The 21699-nt window shown below is 44.0% G+C and overlaps 1 protein-coding gene across 3 annotated transcripts in view; it reads left to right on the top strand.

The window, feature by feature from the left end:
* Positions 1-21159, top strand: part of SLC20A2 (solute carrier family 20 member 2) — a 74448-nt gene extending 53289 nt beyond the window's left edge. For 2 of the 3 annotated variants that reach the window (XM_066574243.1, XM_066574242.1), the window contains exons 4-11: positions 141-226; positions 506-602; positions 3277-3396; positions 4847-5044; positions 6667-7258; positions 10345-10530; positions 16669-16753; positions 20758-21159. In XM_066574243.1, the coding sequence (XP_066430340.1) occupies positions 141-226; positions 506-602; positions 3277-3396; positions 4847-5044; positions 6667-7258; positions 10345-10530; positions 16669-16753; positions 20758-20922 (1529 nt within the window). In that variant the 3' untranslated portion in view covers positions 20923-21159. The remainder of the gene's footprint in view (positions 1-140; positions 227-505; positions 603-3276; positions 3397-4846; positions 5045-6666; positions 7259-10344; positions 10531-16668; positions 16754-20757) is intronic. The other variant, XM_066574244.1, reaches the window with a different exon arrangement.
* Positions 21160-21699: the final 540 nt, after the last annotated feature.

Raw genomic sequence — 21699 nt, 5'->3', positions numbered from 1 at the left:
CCCCTTGTGTGAGTGCGCAGAGCTTTATAACTTGGCGGGTACTTCGTGGTTTGTCTGTTATATTACGGGGTGTGTTATGTAGCCAGTGTCCTTTTTAATGAGGCTCTTCTAAAATCGCTGCTTCTAATTCTTCTTTGCAGTTGCCTCTTGGTTCATCTCCCCACTGCTCTCCGGTCTGATGTCTGGCGGGCTGTTTTTGCTGATTAACTTCTTCATCTTGAATAAGGTAAATGGTGAACCTGTCAGCGGTTGGAAATAAAGCAGTTATTCATCATCCAGTTTTTACAGGTAAAACATAAACTGTCAATCCCAAAATCGGGAGACTGCTTGGAAGCCTAGCTGTGGGCGGTGTAGTCCCACCGGTTGATGTAGCCTGACAGAATATCCCGTTGATTATCAGTTAACTTGAATGTGTGCTTAAGTATCACTCTGTGTGCATTTAATTTACTTTTGTCCTTATTTCTTGATTTACACACTCAGAAACTTAATGTTTTTGTTCTTGCAGGAGGATCCAGTTCCCAATGGACTACGGGCACTCCCAATATTCTATGGTGCTACAATTGCCATTAATGTATTTTCCATTCTCTACACTGGTGCCCCATGTAAGTAGTAATTTCACAATTAATGTATCTTTACCATTAAGTATCAGAATAATGGCTGACCACTATTTAGAGTTGTCCAAGAAAAATAAAACAAGTTTAAAAAAAAACAAAAACTTTTCTGTTTGTTGGGAGGGGAATTAAAACGGACTTAGGCCACCTGCACACGGGCGCCGCTCAAAGCCTGCATAGGAGTGCATTACAATACGCACTCCTATGCAGACGGCCGCGCGAAATCTCGCGCGGCAAACAAACCGCGGCATGTCCTATTTTTGTGCGGGGCTCGCAGAGCCTCGCACAGATACGTCACTCACCTAGCCGCCGGCTCCGGTCTGCGCATGCGCCGGCACATGAAAGAGCCGGGGCCGCCGGGCGCGGGCGAGTACGCGCTCGTCTCTGCAGGCGCTCGGGTCGGGTCCCGCAGCGAGAATTCTCGCCGCCGGATCCAACCCGCTCGTCTGCAGGCGGCCTAAGGGTGCCTGCACACGGGCAGAATTTCTGCCACGGTATTTTAAGCACATTGACCGCCCCTAACCGCAGCCATATACTTCTATGGGGATCTGCAGTTGTCCCCAGACGGACAGATTTTCACTCGCTAGAAAAAAAACGCGGCATGTCCTAATTTGGGTCGGATTCTGTGCGTGGAGACTCCAATACAAGTGAATGGACGCATTTTTTTCATGCAGTACATCCGCGGTGCAGCTGCGCATGAAGGCATTGGTTGCTATGACAGAGGAAGTAGGCGTGGTAGGAGGCTGCAGGTTTTTCCGCAGCACATCCGCGCGTGATTTTTCATGTATCTGCACCTATCCGCAAGCACATTTAGGCCGCCTGCAGACGAGCGGGTCGGATCCAGCAGCGAGACTTCTCGCCGCGGGACCCGACCCGAGAGCCTGCAGGGACGAGCGCGTACTCACCCGAGCTTGGCGGCCCCGGCTCTTTCATGTGCCGGCTGCCGCGCAGCCGGCGCATGCGCATACCGGAGCCGGCGGCCGGGTGAGTGCGACCCCGCACAAAAATAGGACATGCCGCGGTTTGTTTGCCGCGCCAGATTTTGTGCGGCCAAACCGCGGCCGTCTGCATAGGAGTGCGTATTGTAATGCACTCCTATGCAAACTTTCAGTGGCGGAAATCCCGTGGGAAATACCGCCGCGGGATTTCCGCCCGTGTGCAGGCGGCCTTAGGTGCCATACGCAGGTCTCCCGCGCGTGAAAATCTGCTGGTGTAATCCGGAACGCTCGTGTGCAGGCGGCCTTATTCTATACTTTTCACTAGTTATATCACTGGATGTACTTAAGTGTACTTGAATTCTCAAAAAGGGACCGAGTCTTCATTGGCTGCTGTTTTGCTGCTGTTTATACCCAGTTTGAACGCTTTCACTTCAGCTTGCTATGTAGACTTTGCTCTATTTTTCTGCCCTGCTGTTTGTAATCCACTTCTCGGTGGGAGCTGTCCTAAGCGGCTATTCTGCCAGTACTGTATTTGCTTAGTCCATCTACAGTCACCTGCAAAGCAGTGTTTGAATATCCACTCCTCTCTTGCATGTAGTAACTAGCAATGTGCCCGTGTCCCTGTTACTAGAGAAACCAAATGCTTTACGACAGGCAGGACTTTAAAAAACTGCTCAAAGACCCCCTAGTGGCAGGCACTTGATTTTCAGTGATAAAACACAAAATGTGTGTTACTAGATTACCTATACACGCAGACTATTAGATGAGCATAGGTCGGGTGAAATGCTAGTGTCCATTTAACCTTCAAAATCTCCTGTGTACATTGTCTGCTGGTCCCATAAATCCTACATACAGGCGGTAGACACAATCGTGCTCTGAAATGTTTTTACAACTGTGATGGTTCACTAAATGCAGCGCTGCAGACTAAAATAAAAACCTAAGGGCCAAATGAAAATTCGAAATGCCAAATCTACAGGTAGGGGCACATTATCCACTATCCACAGTGCCAGAATTGCACTTTTTTTTTCTCTTTTAATTATGGAGTCTCCCAAGCGATGCAAAAGTGTTCCCTAAATGGTGTCAATAAGAACTGCAGGTCACCCTGCAAAAAAAAAACTGCGCCCAACAGCGCCACCTTTGAACAAAATAGAGTTAAGAGAGTCAAAAAATGGAAACGGTAAGCAATTATTTTTAAAAAGGTTTTTTTTTGTTGTTTTTAAGCAGTAGGCATTAAAAAAAACTATATGAATGTATTGACATAATTATACTGACCCATGCCATAACCCAACCCCACCCCTCACAGCCCCCAGAAAGTCGCATTTTAATTTTTCTAATACATTATATGGTACTATTGAAAAACACAACTAGCCCTGCAAAAAAAACTCAGCTTTTTTTTTGTACTGAATGTAATATCGGATTTTCACAAAATGCAAATCTTAATCTATGAATTGAAAGCTCACACGTTGTAAATGTTGCCAAACCTGAATGTATGAAGTGTTCACAATTTTGGCCCCTGTATGTCTGGAGATGTTTGGGGTGGACGACCCATCCCTAGCCACAGGGTTTTGCTTAAGGGGATAGAAGTTCTAGTAGTTAGTGTGATGGTGTATCCAGTGTTTTCTTGCTCTGACCTCCTCTGTGTATTGGTGTGGGCATAAAGCAAGTATTGTTGTATCCGTCAGATCTGTATCATGTAATATTTGGATTTCTTTTTCTTTTCTCTCCAGTGCTGGGACTCGAGAGCTTTCCTGTGTGGGCCACTGTACTGTTATCCTTTGGCGTTGCCATATTATTTGCTCTAGTAGTGTGGTTTTGTGTTTGTCCATGGATGAGAAAGAAAATAGCAAGTATGTGTTTATTTTTTTTTTTCTTGGTCATGTTTTAAAAAAAATATTAAATATTATTTCTGTGTGTAAATCTCTGCACCTCAAATTCCTAAATTCCTCAGTACTCATTGTAATCCTAGTGTGAGGGTTCAGCCCAATTTTCTCATATTGCATAAGGCAGTTATTTATATCAATTAAATGGTTTTTCCGCACAATATTCTAGTTATAAATATTTTTTGTATTAACACTTAAGAATGTTTCTATCCCCAGATATTCCAGGACTAATGTCAAAGTAGTGCCACCTGCTGTTTCTATTGTGTCCACCTCCAGTAAGTGGTCACACATGCTCAGAGTTGCTTCTCTGCTGGGCATGTGGAGGGATCCCTGCTGTGGTGAGCGGCCGCTACTGAAATTGCTGCGTCTTCTATGCTGCCAGAAGAGGAGATGATGATCAAGTGATAAGAGAGTGAGACAGCGTTACTGTAGAGAAGCAAGACTGAGCATGTGTGACCATCTTGGACCGGAAACAAAGGCCTTTTAATCTAAACAGCAGGTGGCGCTAGTCTAACAGCCCAGGAATATCTGCCGTTTCAAAAAAACATTTAATAAGTGTAAATAGTTGCAAAAAAAAGGTTAATTATGGGCTTTAGAAAGCTGTATATCATGTAAGTAAACTCTGAAAACAGGAGGCACGATTAGTGAGCATTAGAGATGAGTGAGCATACTCGGTAAGGTGGTATACTCGAGGGGGCATCGCCTTTTTCGAGTACCTGCTGGCTCGTCCCTGATGATTCAGGGGGGCGACGGGGGGGGGGGGGGGGGGGAGCTGGGAGGAGAGTGAGAGATCCCTTTCTCTCTCCCTCCTGATCCCCTCTGCCTGTATAAACAGACTACACGAGCGATCGCCGACATCGTTTTGTCTAGTAAATGCTTTGCACAGCCCTTTGTTATTTCGGATAATGGCTCCCTGGTATGCCGCTGCGGTTGGCTCACAAACCTAAGCAGACTTGTGGCTACCGTAGCTACTTGTAAGACTTGAAGTCTGTCCACACCATGCAGTGAAATTGGGGCAAAACCTTATGATTTTTCTGCAATTTCCGAAATTTGACTGCACCATGTAAATGAACCATTACTGACCCAGACAACGATTACTGGCAGCATTCCTGCTTCAAAGTGGATTTTAAAAGTCACCAGTCCTTATTACATACGGGCAGATCATAGTTAGTGGACGCCCCTTGCTGGGAACATTATTTATATAGCGGATTTGAAATGGCCCATGTCTTATTAAAGGTAGGTCATGTACGATGCAAGTTGCCAAGAGACTTGGATTCTGATATGTAAACCACAATTAACTATAGCTTTACGTGGGTTCAACTTTTTTTGCTTCTGAATGAGCGGTATTCGTGACTTTGTCATCGTATGCACGAAAGTTCCTGCGAGATGAAAGATTTCATACTTTGTGTTTATGTAGGTCGATTAAAGAAAGAAGCAATGTCGCGGATATCGGAGGAGAGCCTTGATAAAATTCAAGATGAGGAGACTGCTGTCTTCAAGGAGTTGCCTGGTGCAAAGGGGAATGATGAAAGTGCTGTGCCCCTTACTAGCGCCACCACTGAAACTGCGATCGCATCGGAATCTGTAGCAAACGGAAGCACAAGGGTACCATATGGTACGTCATTCCACTAGTTGCTACCAATGTGCCATTCGTCTTCCTGTTGATTGACAGATAGTAACAAGTAAAAAGAGAAGTATTTCATAGCATGTTCCCGCTGCAATGATGACCCATAATGTGTTGAGATTTTGTATGCAGTTTACATCTTAATTACTAATGGAGGCTAGCAGTTAAGGCACGTTAGGACGTAGCAGCCTCCAGACTGCTGCCGTGCGGCTGGGTGACAGCAGTGAGCCCTGCGAGGCTTGGAGCTGAAGGACTGGACTATCTTGGCCATGAGGACACAACGTTTTTTTGGGGGGATTTTCATCATTTATTTTTTTTTTTTTCATCAATGTCGCCGTATGAGGGCTTGTTTTTTGCATGACGAGCTGTTGTTTTCATTTGTACTATTTGGGGGTACATCCACCTTCTTTTTTTTTTATTTTTTTTTTTTTATCCCATTTATTTATTTATTTTTTTTGAGAGGCAAACTGAACAACATTTTTTTTGCCTCTGTTTTTTTGGGCGGATTTTTAAGTTTTTGGTTTTTTTTGTTGCTGCATAAACAGTGTGCAAATTATTGTACAGGTCATTATGGACACTATGATGCCAAAGATGTGGTGTGTGGTTTTTTTTGTTTTTTTTTTAAACAGGTAAAAAATGTGCAAAAAATATATATATATATTTTTTTTTTATTTTAAATACACTTTTCATATTCCTGTAGGGGGCTTGAACCATAACAGCTATGGTCCTGTAATGACTTCAGAGGGAGCGTACTCCTTCTGTGAACCCTTTACATGCCACAATCTACATAGATCACAGCATCCAGGCAGTTAACAGCAGGGATCGCTGTCCCTATGTACACTCGCTATTGCAGTGGGAGGTCGGCTCTCTGTAACTACGAGCTCCCACTGCAGGATGTAAGCTTACGTCCTGTGGCGTTAAGGGGTTAAAGACTGACAAGGATGGAAACTATAAAAGGATTGGCAACATAAATGGTGAAAATTAGGGCAAGAAAAACTTTATTGCTCCATATTGATTAAAAAGAAGCTACGTTTCAACCTCTTGAAAAAGGCCCTGAGCGGCTGAAACGTAGCTTCTTTTTAATCAACATGGATCAATAAAGACTTTTTCTTGACCTAATTTCCACCATTTATGCTGCCACTGCTTTAATGCTTTTCGTGGACTACTTCAGAGACCCTTGGTTCGGGGCCCTATAGTGGCTTCGCATCTCGCCCACCTCGCCTTATTGGAAGTGGCTTGAGTGCTGTTGGACTCCATTTGTCCATATCGGGGATGGAAACTAAAGAGGTCTCCGTCTCGCATATTCTTCCCTACGATGCTGTCCAGGTTCGCACTTTTTCCGTCCCCATAGGGTTCTCTGCATAGAAGATGGAAGTGCCGCTGGTTTCATAGAACATAGTGTGAATCCAGCCTAACCGATCGCTCTTCCACAATGCGAGAAAACAGCGGACATTGCAGATCACTAATGGGATTTTCACTCCTCACAATCCAAAAGTGTATTTTGTTGTACCTCAATGATCTCCAATATTTGAGTGTCACTGGTGGTTTTGATATGAATGAAGGGTTTGGGGGCACCCATTGAGCCTAAGCTATTGTACATTATCTTCTTACAGGAAGAGCTGCTTCCATGACAAATGGCTCCATTAGGTCTCCAGTTTCCAATGGCACCTTTAGTTTTGAAGGCCACAACATGAAAAGTGATGTTCATGTGTATCACACAGTACACAAGGACTCGGGGCTGTACAAGGACTTGTTGCATAAAATCCATTTAGATCGAGTGACCGATGATCGCCCGGCTCACGAGAACAACTACAGAGTGCTGAGGCGCAACAACAGCTACACTTGCTATACAGCCGCTATCTGTGGCATGCCCGTACACTCGACTTTCAAATCCACCGACACTGCAACTCCAGAGGACAGTGAAAAGTTAGTTGGAGACACAGTTGCATACTCGAAAAAACGAATCCGTTATGACAGCTACTCCAGTTACTGCAATGCTGTAGCAGAAGCTGAAATCGAGGCAGAAGAAGGCGGCGTAGAGATGAAGCTCGCTACGGATCTGGCTGATCCAAATCCCCCTCATGATGATTCTTTGGAAGACGACAAAGACGAAAAAGACAAGTCAGAGGTCCATTTACTTTTCCACTTCCTCCAGATTTTGACAGCCTGCTTTGGATCATTTGCTCATGGAGGAAATGACGTAAGGTAAGGGTCCGTTGGCAAGTAAGCTCTTCTGTCTAGTCCTGCTATTCGCATAGTACATATTATTCAGTTTTTCAATTAATATTATGACTCTCTTTTTGGAAGGTTTTTGGTCTATTTCACCATTTCATTTAAATGGACACTCATCAACTATGAACTCCATAAACTAAGTCATGGGGCTCAAAGGTGATGGAACGGGGAGGCATCTTTCATATTCACTGGGCACCCCATTCCAGCACTTGTGATCCTGTGAAGTCGGTGCGCATCAGCCACCTGACTCTCTTGGATCGTGCACTTCCCATAGAGATGAATGGGAGATGAGTGCACAGAAAGAGTTAATCTGCTGGCCTGCACGGACTTCGCGGGGGCACAGCGTGGGAACGAGGCTCCAGGCAAGTATGAAAGATGGCTTTTTAAGGTTTAAATGGCAGTGCATTAATGCTTTTGCCGAGTGTACAAGTACTTGAGATACACTATACATATGAAGCAACTTAAAGGGGTTGCAGAGTTTCTATAAAATGTTTAAAGCGGTTATCCCACCAGGAACCTATATCCATAGGATATGTGATATCACTGGGGGTTGGACCACTGGGATGCCAAGTCCCATTAGCGAATAGAACGGTACTGTGCGTGCCACCAGAGGCCGGACTGACAGCAATCATACATTTTCCACCTAACCTTTGGATAGGTGATAAATGTTTCTGGTAGGATAATCCCTTTATAGCAATAATATCTAAAAATTGGCTAAAGTAAGTTGTGTCCCAAGGCTCTACCAGTTCTTTATTCTGGGAACCTGTTTAAGACTGCAGTTTCCAGGGGTAATGCGTCCGTCCATAGACCAGAATAGACATTGCCAAATCTCATCATCTTACATAATCACAAGGTTTCTGGATATATTGTGTGACCTGCACCTGTCAGCTCTGCAAATCATAGTCTTTACATAACAGGACCTGAGAGCAGAAGAGCGAGTCGCACTGCAGGCCACCAACGCACAGCTTGGGCACAGCGCACCACTGCCTAGGAAAGAAAATGGTTACTTTTAAGGGGTTGTTCTCAGGACAAACATTGGTGACATATTACTTGGGAAGTGCCATATTCCTGTCGCCTGTGCTCAACTTTTTCGCAGTTGTCTTGTGACCATAGACTATATACCAACTATGTGAGCCTTTTGGATTTACCCAGCTTTTTCTATAGCCCTGGTGCGGTGCAGAATGTTAAGGCAGTGGAAGTGCAGTTCTAGGCTCTTGCTCACTCACGACCTGACGGTTGCAAGTTCAACCCCTGCTTGGTTCAGGTAGCCGGCTCAAGGTCGACTCAGCTGTCCAAGGTCGGCAAAATAAGGACCCAGCTTGGTGGGGGGAGTAATAAATTACTTGAAGTGCTGTGAAATAAGTTGGCGCCATACAAACAAGATTTATTCTTTTTCTATATAGAGGACAGGTTGTAAAAAAAAAAAAAAAGGACTCTCCCCCATTATGTCAGCATCTCACAGATGCTGCCATATAGCCATAGCGTAATGTAGTAAGAGTGGCAATATTAAGCCTTAGTCCCTTGCCTGCCTTTTGGATCTCTTCCTTCTGGCTAGAGACCTGGTTTGCAGAGACTATACCTCAGTCATGTACAACGCATTGATCTATTCTCCATCGATTTCCATTTATATACAAATAAAGCTTAATCCCTCTTATGCAACTTTGTATCAGTTTGTAACAGTTTCCAAGATCTGTTTGCTGTCAGTGAATGAAAAGACTAGTATTTGTACATTCAGAGACTGAAACCAGCCATAAATCTAGCCCTGCTCAGTTGTATCTAGTCCATCATCAGCCCAGACCCGAGATTGACGCGTTTTACTGACCGTAATACATTGTAACAAACTATCAAGCAAGATTTGTGCTGCTGACGTAGGCAATCCGGTGCTCTAAGTACATCTTGTATCTACACCAGCTAGGCGTATTCGGTATGGCCAAGTTCTTGGGCTCGTGACTGAACGATGGATGACTGCAAACACAAACAATAGTGGTGAAGGATTGCAATATGACGTATACGAGCTATAAAACCACATTATTTACTGCTTAAGCTTTTTTGAATGGAACTATAAAACCCCTTTAACAGATTAGATATGAGGCGATTTAATAGTGCTGCACAAAATGACCTGGCAGGCTGCAGATTGTGCATGTGTACCTTAGCCGAATGCCCACGGCCGGGTTAGATTTTGACTGTGGAATCGGACCCGGTGCCCAGTCAGACACATACTCACCTGTCTGGATCCACTGCGAGTGTCTCGGCCGGTGCAGGGCATGACATGCCAGCAATGACGTGCATCCGCGGCGATTTCAAAATGGACCTTTTGGGATCGCCGCGGATCGGAGGCCTTCCTTTGACTGCAATGGAAGCCATCCGTGTGATTTCCTGCACCAAATAGAACCTGTTGTGATTTCCCCCACCTCCTCGAGTGGAAAATCCCAGATGACTTCCGCTTGTAGGCATGGAAAAATCTTTTAACATGGCATACTATGGATGGACATTGCTGTGGCGGACGTCTGGCCTTGAATTCCGCAGCAAAAATCCTTCCTGTGGGCATTGGACCTTAGGCACATGAACAGATTCTAATTGCAGAATCCCCGATCGCCATCGGCGTGGAGGATCCACAGCCAAACGCAGGCATTAAAATGCATGTGCTTTTCACGAGCGGAAGAAAGATCTAGGCATGCTCTGTTTTGCCAGGGACAGCCTCCATTGAGGTCAACAGAAGCGACCAGCCTGCAGCCCATACACCATTAACATTGCGTATGGACTGCAGATATGTGTCATCGCTAAGTGATGATGCGGGAAATGCAAACAAAGGGGGGGAAAACCCTTTACTGCGCATGACTACTGGTAAACCATCGATGTCATCCGCATACAGTCCAGCAGGTACGCAGCGTCACCGGCTGGGCTCCGAGCCAGAATCCGACCCGGTCGTGTGAGCCCGGCCTAACAGAAATGATACAGATTACAACCTAGTTTACTGGTTGGTTACATTGAATGTTTTGGTGGGCTTTTTGGGAAGTGTCGATCTGCATTATTTTAACCTTGTTCTTTCCCTCACTCAGCAACGCCATTGGCCCTCTGGTTGCTCTGTGGTTGATCTATCGGCATGGGGGAGTACTGCAAGATGCTTCAACACCAGTGTGGTTGCTTTTGTACGGCGGAGTGGGCATCTGTGTTGGCCTTTGGGTATGGGGTCGACGAGTAATCCAGACGATGGGGAAAGACTTAACCCCAATTACACCATCCAGGTAATGTAGTTAAGTTTGTTAAATGTTATTGATGGGATCCAGCCATTTTGCAGTTATAGCATCCGGTGTGGTGGAAATAAGATAAACTCACAAACAATACAAATCCAGTTATATTAACCCCTTCCCGCTCCATGACGTACCGGTACGTCATGGCAGGCTGGTACTTCGCGCAAAATGACGTACCGGTACGTCATCGGGATAGCGGCAGATCATGACTGACCTCGCGCTATCCCGCAGCGGGAGCTGGCTGTCAGTCACAGCCGGCATCCCGCTGCAACAGCGGGGGGCATCAGAGATGCCCCCCCCCCCCCCCCCCCCTGCTGTTAACCCCTTCCCTGCCGCGCTCTAAGTAGAACGCGGCAGGGAAAGAGTTCACAGAGGAAGCCGTCTGCCTCTGTGTCTCCGGCCGGCTCTCGCGATGTTATCGCGAGAGCCTGGCCTGTCACCATGGCAACAGGACGCCAGACACTGGCGTCCTGTATTGCCTATGCCTATGATCGCTGTATAAGCGATAAGGCATGGCAGAGCAGTAGCTCTGCCATGCCTTATGACAGCGATCATAGGCATAGTGCTGCAAGTCCCTCAGAGGGACTCAAATAGTGAAAAGAAAAGAAAAATGTAAAAAAAACCTTTTTTTTATGCTTTTTCTAATATTAGCATAAAAAAAGGTTAAAAAAAAATGAAAACCCCACATATTGGGTATTTATGCGTCCGTAACGACGTGTACAAAAAGGTGAACATGCTTTTTATTTTGTACGGCAAAAAGCTTAAAAACAGAGGCAAAATGCTAATTTTTAGCGTTTTGCCTCCCAAAAAATGCAATAAAAGTGATCAAAAAAGCCGTACATCCCCCAAAATGGTACCAACAAAAACTACAGATCGTCTCACAAAAAATAAGCCCTTATAGAGCTCCGTACATAGAAAAATAAAAAAGTTACAGGACTTTGAATGCAGCTATAGAGGAAAAAAAGAGATTTCCAAAAAAAGGAAATTTGGTATCGTTGTAACCGTACCGACCCGCAGAAACAATTTAGTGTCATTTATGCTGCATAATTAACTCTGTAAAAAAAAAAAAAATCTATGGCAGAATTGTTGCGTTTTCTCTCCCTGTTATCATTAAAAAAAATTATAAAAGTTTTACGATATAGTCTATGTACCCAAAGTGGCACCGATTTTAAAAACTACAGCTCGCCACGCAAAAAACAAGCCCATATACTGCCGCGTCGCCGGAAAAATAAAGTTATGGCTTTTGAAAAATGGAGATGGAAAAATACCAAAAATCGCTTGGTCCTCAATGCCAAAATAGGCCATGTCCTTAAGGGGTTAAAGGGGTTTCCAGGGCAAATACTAGTGAAGCAGAGTAAATCTCTGCTCGGACCTCTATGTAGTGGCCAGCGCTTCTAACTGCAAGCTCGGCTCTCAATGAAATCAACACAAGCCATGCCTGCAGTTGACTAGCATTGACAAGCGCCGGCCACTACACAGACATTGAAGCAGAGACTTCAATGTGCAACTGCGGCACAATCAGCTGATTGGACCTCAGTTAATTGACTATTAATGACCTATCCTGAGGATAGGTCATCGATAGTATTTTCCCTGGAAAACCCTTTTTAATAAATATTACCATTTTTGCAATAATATCAAATATCTGGTTAATGAGCTTCTTGTAGCGGCCAGTAACCTCTCTGTAAAATATAAATGCAAAATGTGCTCTCCAGTCTCACCAGAACAACCCAATGACTGGTAATGTTTCCTTGTCCCCATCTCTAACAGCTTAAGTTTGTCTTAGTTGCCGATTAACCCCTTGAGTGGCACGCCCGGAAATTTTCCGGGACGAGCTCCACTGCTCATAGCGACATAGCCTGGAAGATTTCCGGGCTATGTATCACTATGGGAGCTGCAGAGCACAATGCCACAAGCTGTGACAGTGTGCTCTGCCTGCACAGACCCACAGAGAACAAAGCAAGGGCTTTGAAAAACCAGCAAAAGATATTGCCGATATGCCGGCAATCTCCTGCTTTGTTTACAGGTTGCCATAGAGACCATCGGCTTGTCAGAAGCAAGCCGATGGTCTCTGTGGCAGGGAGAGCTTGGTGCTTGGCTGTGAGAGGACAGCTAGGTACCAGCTCTTACAGCAGAGATCAGAGAAAACCTCCGATCTCTGCTATGCTAACCCTTTACATGCGGCAGTCTATGTGACTGCAGCATGTAAAGGGCTGTCACTGCAGCATGTAAAGGGCTGTCACCATCGGATCCCCGGAATGTGATCAGGGGGTCCTGATGGGTCTCTGTGGAAGTCCCCTAAAGGGACAAAAAAAATAATAAAAATTAAAAAAATAAATAAATTCAAAAATTATTAAAAAAATAATAAAAACACTTGCCTCCCTTTACTTTGTAAAAAAATCAAAAATACAATCACACATGTGGTATCCATGCGTCGTAATGACCCAGAGAAGGAAGTTAATGCATTATTTAACCCCTTAATGACATGGCCCCTTTTTTTCTTTTTTCCCCATTTTCTTTTTTTCCTCCCCTGTTTAAAAAAAATCACAACTTGTCCCGCAAAAAACAAGCCCTTATATGGCCATGTCAATGGAAAAATGAAAAAGTTATGGCTCTTGAGACGCAACTGCAAAATTAGTTGAAATTCAATGATTAGACCATTTTAAAAAACCTGCCCTGGTGGGCACGACAGGGTGGTAGGAAACCCGCCACTCAAGAGGTTAAATAGGTTTTTCCGCAATGAACATTTAGATCCACAGAATCGGTGTGGCTCGGACTTCTGTTCCCAGTGGTTGTGCTTTTTTCACATCCCTCACGGCCAGCTCTGCAGGAAAGGGGACCCGGTCACACCACCCTTTAAATCGATGGAGGTCCTAGTTCCCAACATTCAGACTACACCAACATTTACGGCAAATTTTTTTTTATGCGGTTTGCTGTGCAGGATAAATGTGATGTTTGACAGATTAGACTTTTACAGTCACAGCGATGCAAAAAAACGGGAAAAACATTTTTCTCGTGTAATTAAAATGAAACAAAACTGATTTTTACTTTTTGTATTCTTTTAGCCTCTGATGGAACTTTTTTTAAATAGTTTCTTTAATTGCTTATAGAATATATATACTGCAACACTTCAATATTGCAATGTATTGTATTTTTGCAGGCAGTCTATTAAGCCATGCCACAGGAAGGGCTTAATAAGAAAAATCTATGAAGGGCCTAAGTGCCTCTACGAGGCCCGGGATGTCATGACACCCAAGTGGCCCCTCATGATTTTGTCGCAGGGTGGGGCTGTTTGGGAGATAAAGGAAGCCCCCTCCTTTTTTGGGGGGCAGTTTAAATACCACTGTTATAATGCTGCTGATATACATATGGTTGCCATCCGGGGTTGGCTGTGAAAAGACTGCTGACGTTGGCTGTGTATTGAGTGGGCTTGGGACTTGAGCCTGTTTCATACAAACTCCACATACATCCAATGTACATGTCCGTTAGATGCCGCCAAAGAGTTAAAGGCTGCATGCATTTTTGCCACCAGTTGTTTGTATAGCTCTAAGTGGAATTTACATCCCATGCCTGTTCTGTCATCTTCTATGCCGAAAACTGTGTTGGTATAGAACCAGGATCTGATCGTAGTATTTAATGAGTTAAGGAGAAATCTTTGCCCTCTATTTCACATGGGGTCAGTTCTTTTTTGCTGGATAGAAAAACACTGTCCCCTTCCCTCCTTTTTTTCAGATCCCCACAACCTGTCCTAGTTAGACTCCAGGACGGATTGCTCAAAGCCTGCAGATTACAGACCTTTTGTTGATTTCTCTAAACTACCCCTTTAAAAAGACGAAAACCATTCTGCACACTCGTACCCGCACCAGTAGGCTTCTGGCACATGATGAAAATGCCACTTGACAGTCATAAGCAACTTCCTGCAAAGAAACCTTAATTCTTGTAGCTAAAAGTGCACAAACACTTCCTAATAATTAAAAGCTCAAGCTGTAGAGAGTTCAGACACCAAAACAAAAGGGACCATAAATCCTTGTCATCCAGATGGCAGCAAATATCCTCTATGGGTTAAATTAGGTAGAGCGGTGATTCGATGTGAAACGGGCTCAACTTATCATTTTAGTGCAAAAAAACACCTAATAAATGTGACGGACGTTATTAGTGATTATCACTTATAATATTGTATCACTCAGAAAGGCATCCAGGCCGCTCTTGTATTCTTTTATTGAATTTGCCTTCACCACGTCCTCAGGCAGAGAGTTCCACAGTCTCACTGCTCTTACAGTAAAGAACCCCCTTCTGTGTCGTTGTAGAAACATTCTTTTCTCTAGATGTAAAGAGCGCCCCCTCTATACAGTCCTGTATATAATAGATGATGGGAGAGATCTCTGTATTGACCCCTAATATATCTATACATAGTTATTAGGTCACCCCTCAACCGTCATTTTTTTATAAACTAAGCCCAGGTTTGATAAACTCTTTGGGTATTTTAGTCCGCCCATTCCATTTATTACTTTTGTTGCCCACCTTTGTACCTGCTCAAGCTCTGATATGTCCTTGATACCCATGCCCAAAACTGTACACAATATTCCATGTGTGGTCTGACCCGTGACTTGTAAAGATAAAGATAAAGAACAATGTTCTTGTCATGCGCCCCTAGACCTCTTTTGATGCACCCCATGGTCCTATTTGCCTTGGCGGCAGCTGCCTGGCACTGGTTGCTCCAGTTAAGCTTAGTTAACTAAAATCCCCAAGTCCTTTTCCATGTCAGGGATAAACAGTGGTTTCCCATTTAGTGTGTAATGGGGACATGTATTCCCTCTGTCTGTGTGCAGAACCTTACATTTATCAGTGTTGCACCTCATTTGCCCTTTTCCCCCTCCCCAAGTTATCCAGATCCTCTTGCAATTGCATTCTGTCCTCTTTAATTATTTTGTTACATAGTTTTGTATCCTCTGCAAATATTGATAGTTTACTGCAAAATCCTTCTACTAGGTCATAAATATATTAAAAAGAATGGGGCCCAAAACCGACCCCTGTGGTCCCCCACTGACTGTGACCCCTCCAGTACTGCTCTCTGCGGTACCCCACTAGTAACAGTGATTCCTTCAGTATTGCCCCTGTGGTACCCCACTAGTGACTGTGATCCCTCCAGTACTGCTCCCTGTGGTGCCTCACTAGTAAGTTATTCCTTCAGTTTTGCCCCCTGTGGTGCCCCACTAGTAAGTTATTCCTTCAGATTTGCCCCCTGTGGTGCCCCACTAGTATGTTATTCCTTCAGTTTTGCCCCCTGTGGTGCCCCACTAGTACGTTATTTCTTCAGTTTTGCCCCCTGTGGTTCCCCACTAGTAACGGTGACTCCTTCAGTACTGCTCCCTGTGGTTCCCCACTAGTAACGGTGACTCCTTCAGTACTGCTCCCTGTGGTTCCCCACTAGTAACGGTGACTCCTTCAGTACTGCTCCCTGTGGTTCCCCACTAGTAACGGTGACTCCTCCAGTACTGCTCCCTGTGGTTCCCCACTAGTAACGGTGACTCCTCCAGTACTGCTCCCTGTGGTTCCCCACTAGTAACGGGTACTGCTCCCTGTGGTTCCCCACTAGTAACGGTGACTCCTCCAGTACTACCCCGTATGTTACCCCACTAGTAATGGTGACCCAATCAGAGTATATACCATTTATAACCCCACTCGGCTTTCTATTACTGGCCAGTTACCCACTTTCACACATTCTCGCCCAGACCGATGATTGGCTCTATAAAGTACTTGCCCAGTCCTGTAAGGAAAACCTTTTGGAATAATTCATCCCATTCTCCTCTAAGTATATTCCTGATACTTTGCTTCTTGCAAGAATATGACCCAGTACACATTCGTTATCCGCCGTTCACTAATCCTGCTGAGATTTCACATTTCCTGTCTTATTTGTCAGTCTTACATCGTTTTTCATGTAATTGAAAAGCCTAGATGTTTCTCGGTCTTCTATTTCATGAAGCCTATGATTGCATGCTGCCTGCTCTTCTGCGGTCTCTGAAGCAGACATTCAAGGCGATCCGGTGATAATTTTTGTGTTGCCCTGCTACAATGGGTGACAATGTTGCAAACAAACTGTGACTATCAAGTATTTTTTTTTTATGCTTCCTGCAGTGGATTCACTATTGAGTTGGCTTCGGCGTTCACAGTTGTGGTAGCTTCCAATATTGGACTCCCTATCAGTACTACACACTGCAAGGTATGCCCTTTGCATGTGACTGCAACTGGGGTAGTCAAGACTATCCATTTGCTTTTACCTTTTGGTTAAGATCAATGTTTACTGGCACAGAAAACCTATATTCTACAACCCAGCCTATTCTAACAAGGACTTGATTACTATCACATATGGGAAGTTATTGGCTGCCCATTACTAGAGTAGGAGAATTGTGTGTTCCGAGAAACTCAATCTCACTCTGATTCCCTCTGTCTTTAGTATTGATTTAAGTATATATAATGTAATTTCTTAGCCTTCTACTAATACTTATTGCAGATTTATGATTTCTAGTGATTGGTCCACTTGTGCCACTAAAAATTGATCTGAAGCAGGTCACTCAGAGCCTCATCCTCTCCCGTCATCTAGCTTTCACTGTCCTCTGTGCACGGCATGTGGTTTCAAGCGAATGACTTTCACCCTTCCAACTGTCTTCTGTTGTCTTTCTCCCTACAGTGGATTTTGCGTTGAAGTAATGTGTGGGCTAACTGTACTATTCGCCTCTAATGTTGGTATACCCATAAGCTCCACTCATTGCAAGGTATTGGGTTTGCAGTGGTAAAATAGAAAATGTTATCCGGCACAATCGGAATGATGCATTTATGTTTGACTTTGGTTCCGTTACATTCATAATGCTTGCTCGATTGAAGGCTTGAAATAATTACCTGCATTGCTTAACGTAACTACGGGCACTTCATGAAAATCCCAATCTGGCGTCCTATTATAAAGCCCCAGGCTTTTGTATCTAGGGCCATGCAATTATGCACATGTATCTTCCATTTACGGTAGATTTGGTTAATAGTCAACTGCAAGAACATGTCAACCTAAAGGGGTTTCCTGACTTTTTGGATTTATGGCTTATGAATAAGGAAAAAAACAAAGTCACGTAGTCCTCTCTCAATCGTTTTGTTCCTGTCGGGCTTTGAGTACTTGGCTGCAACCAGGGGCGTAACTAAAGGCTCAGGGGCCCTGATGCAAAAGGTGAGCTGCCCCCCCCCCCCCCCTCTATCTGTATCTCTACCTGTACCCATACCTAAACCATGCTGCACAGAGGCATAACTTGAAACTTCTGGGCCCCAATGCAAAACCTGTAACAGGGCCCCCAACTATAATGCTATACTCATAGTACTGGGCTCCCTATATGGGAAATAGAGGCCTTATGGGCCCCCTAAGGCTCCTGGGCCCGGGTGCAACCGCATCCCCTGCACCCTCTATAGTTACGCCCCTGGCTGCAACCCTAATTGCAGCATGTCACCTTGCAGCAACCGCTCGGCCACAGCAGTGTGTAAGTGACAGTTCATAGCTATATGCTCATTATATTGGCGTTTTCCAAAAGGTCTGAAAACCACTTTAAAATTTCCCTGCATGATATAGAATACTGTGCAAAAGTTTTAGGTAAGTGTAAAAAAAAAAAAAATGCTGCAAATTAAGAATGCTTTCAAAAATAGAAGTGTTAATAGTTGTTTTTGATCATTAACAAATGCAAAGTGATTGAACAAACGAGAAATCTAAATCTGAGCAATATTTGGTGTGACTGCCCTTTGCCTTTTTAAAATAGCATCAATTCTTCTTGGTACGCTTGCACAAAATTCAGGGGTTTTGTAGGATTACAGTCAGGTGTATGATTAGCCAATTAGACCAAACAGGTGGTGACCGTCATATGTTAAAATACAGGCCTTGGCTGAAACAGTTGCGTGGGAGGCTTAAAAGTGGGTGAAGAACAGACCATCTCAGCTATAGAGGTGAGGTTGTGGAAAACAGTTTCATATTACAGGTCTTACACCATGGGAAGACTGAGGACAGCAACAAGACACAAGGTAGTTCTACTGCATCAGCAAAGCAAAGATTTCACAGCAGACTGATATTTCAAGATATGCTCTTCAAGGTCTTTTGAATAAGCATAAAGAAACGGGCAACGTTGAAGACCGTAGACGCAGTGGTCGGTCAAGGAAACTTGGTGCAGCAGATGAAAAACACATCATGCTTCCCTTTTGAAATTGTAGTATGTCCAGCCGTGCCATCAGCTCAGAACTGGCAGAAACCAGGGGGACCATTCATCTACTGTTCGGGGGAAATCTGCCCAAAATTGGTCTTCATGAAAGAATTGTGTCCAAAAAGCCATATCTTTGACATAGAAACAAGGCCAAGTAGCTCAACTATGAAAACTTGGGAAATATTGCACACAAAATCGGCGGTAGGCACTCGGGACTGATAAGTGAAAATGTTAAATATTTGTAACAGAAGACCGTTTGTTCACTGGAGAGCGGTACAATAATGAATGTCTGCAGGCATCGACACCAAAAGTATAGACATACTGCACTAGTAGCTATGGGTTGGGCTACCTGAGTTAGAGGTCATGCCCAAAAGCTTCCCATTGGCTGCCGCTCATATACCTCCGCACAACCACTCCCGCCTCCGAGCTCTTCTTACTGAGGCCGCGGCGTTTAACTTAAGGATGTCGCAGTTGCTGGTTGTATTACAAGAGGCCCTTCTGTCATGCTTCTCCTCCTGCCTAGCCGGCAGTTCTCTCCGCATCTTCCGCCATCTGAGATTTGATAACTCCCGGCTAGCAGTGAGTACACTTGCAATTCTCACTGCTAGCCAGGAGTTTTCACAGAAGGAGGAGGAAGAGCCGCCAGATGGGAAGGAGAAGAGGCTTGACAGAAGGGCCTCTTGTAACAGCGTGGCGGCATCCTCAGGTTAAATGCTGCAGTAGCTTCATTAGGAAAGGAAGGAAGACAGCATCGTAGCTCCGTCCTGGCTGTGCGAAATACAGCTGCTGCTGCCGGCGGCCGATGAGCGGCAGGACAAATGGGAAGAAAATGCCAGCCTGATTGGGAACCACTCAAAGTTGGCGTTGCTTTGCAAAGGTGTGATCGGCAGCCAATGGGAAGCTTTTGGGTGTCACCTCTAACTCAGACAGCACAACCCATAGCTACTAATGGAGTATGTTTATGCTTCCGGTGTAGACATACTGCACTAGTACCGGTGTCTGACTGGCTCCAAATTTATTCTGCAGCAAGACAACAACTCCAAACTTACAGCCAAAGTCATTAAGAACTGTCTTCAGTGTAAGGAACAAGGAGTCCTGGAAGTGGTGATATGGCCGTCACACAGCCCTAATCTCAACATCGTCTAGTCTATCTGGGATTACATGAAATGACAAAAGGATTTGAGCAAGTCTACGTCCACAGAAGATCTGTAGTGAGTTCTCCAAGATGTTTGCAACAACCTTTCTGCCAGGTTCCTTCAAAAACGGTTGCAAGTGTACCTAGAAGAATTGGTACTGTCTGGAAGGTAAAAGGCGGCCACACCAAATATTGTTTGTTTTTGTCAATTACAAATGACAAATCTAAACTATTAACATTTCTATTTTTTGAAATCCTTTTACTTTGCAGCATTTTCCCCACACCCGCCTAAAACTTCTGCACAGTACTGCATTTTCCAATTTGATTTCTGTCTGCTAGACCCGCAGCAGCTGCAACTAGAAATAGGTTACCCATCCAAATTTTACACCCCTGAGCATGCTTGACATGTCGCTCTTCTTCATAAAGCACTGTGAATGACTGAAGTCAAACTGATGACATGATTAGTTCTCACATCGCTGTATTGATGCTTCCAACTGGTGACTAATTCATCCATAACTGCTGCTTCTTTCCATTACTAACAGCTAACAAAAGCCTTTGTACGAGTCTTAAAAACTTTCTTGTAGGACGCTTTTATTTTGTACCACTGCTCTCAATATTCCATGAAATCATTAGCCTAATAGACTCTGAACATCACTTTATTTCAGAATTTGATTTTTATTTGCGTACCCATTGGTATTAAAGCTGTAGTGCAAAGCGCAGTTCTAGAACTAGTCCCTGAAAGAAATCGTACTACCAACCTTTAACCTTCAGAGGATCTGTTACCAGTGCTGCTTATGTGATTATCTTAAGTCTTTGTTCTTTGTTTTTCTTCCTTCCACATCGCATGGCCTATAAACACCTAAGGTTGGATCGGTGGTGTCGGTGGGCTGGATCCGCTCACGGAAAGCTGTGGACTGGCGTCTGTTTAGGAACATCTTCCTGGCCTGGTTTGTGACGGTGCCTGTGGCTGGTCTCTTTAGCGCCGCGGTAATGGCCCTCCTTCAATACGGCATCATACCCTACGTCTGATCTCGTAACCTCTGACTACTAAGGCAAAAAAAAAAAAGAAAGTCCCGTACTAGAAACCACACAAAGCTACAGCAATATGACAAGCCGCCTGCTTCACCAACCGTGTGGGGAAATAACAAGCCCTTCTACTTATCAATGCATCATCATCTTGATGTAACAATTTTGCTGTATATGATGTATGTCAAACTGGTGAGATGTGGCTCATTACTTATATTTAAATAAATATATATAAATATATATATGCGTATAGTAGGTTACACTACCAGAGCATTATAATTTGGGGTGGGAGTAATTGCATAGCCTTTTCTACCTAGATAAAAGCTGTACATAATGTATTATTTTTGTGAGGTTGCTTTTTTTAATATTCAAAAAATATATAGTATGGATTATCAAAGATACCCACGTCTACTTGAGATATATATATACTGTAAAGTGATAAGCGAGGTACGGAACGAGTCATTATACATTTTTGTAAAGATAAGGAGATAAGAATATGATGGAATATAAAGAAGACTGGAACAAATGTACAAAAAGGTGTGCAGAATTCTTTAGGGGGGGCGGGGGGGTTCACAACCAATAATCCGATTTGTATGTATAATTATTTACAAATCCAAAATAATTTACATTTTGTAAATACATTAGCTTTTTTTTTTTCCCATTGGCCTTCCACATGTTTAATAAGAACGTATAGTAGAGTACCAAAGATGATAGGTTGTTAATGGCAAGTGTATGGATCTAGTTACATTTATGTGTCAGTGTTTCATTTATCTGCTACTT

Source organism: Eleutherodactylus coqui, chromosome 7, assembly GCF_035609145.1.
Source record: "Eleutherodactylus coqui strain aEleCoq1 chromosome 7, aEleCoq1.hap1, whole genome shotgun sequence".
Classification (NCBI taxonomy): Eukaryota; Metazoa; Chordata; class Amphibia; order Anura; family Eleutherodactylidae; genus Eleutherodactylus; species Eleutherodactylus coqui.
The sequence above is the reverse complement of the archived record's forward strand: the minus strand, read 5'-3'. Positions and strand labels throughout refer to the sequence as shown.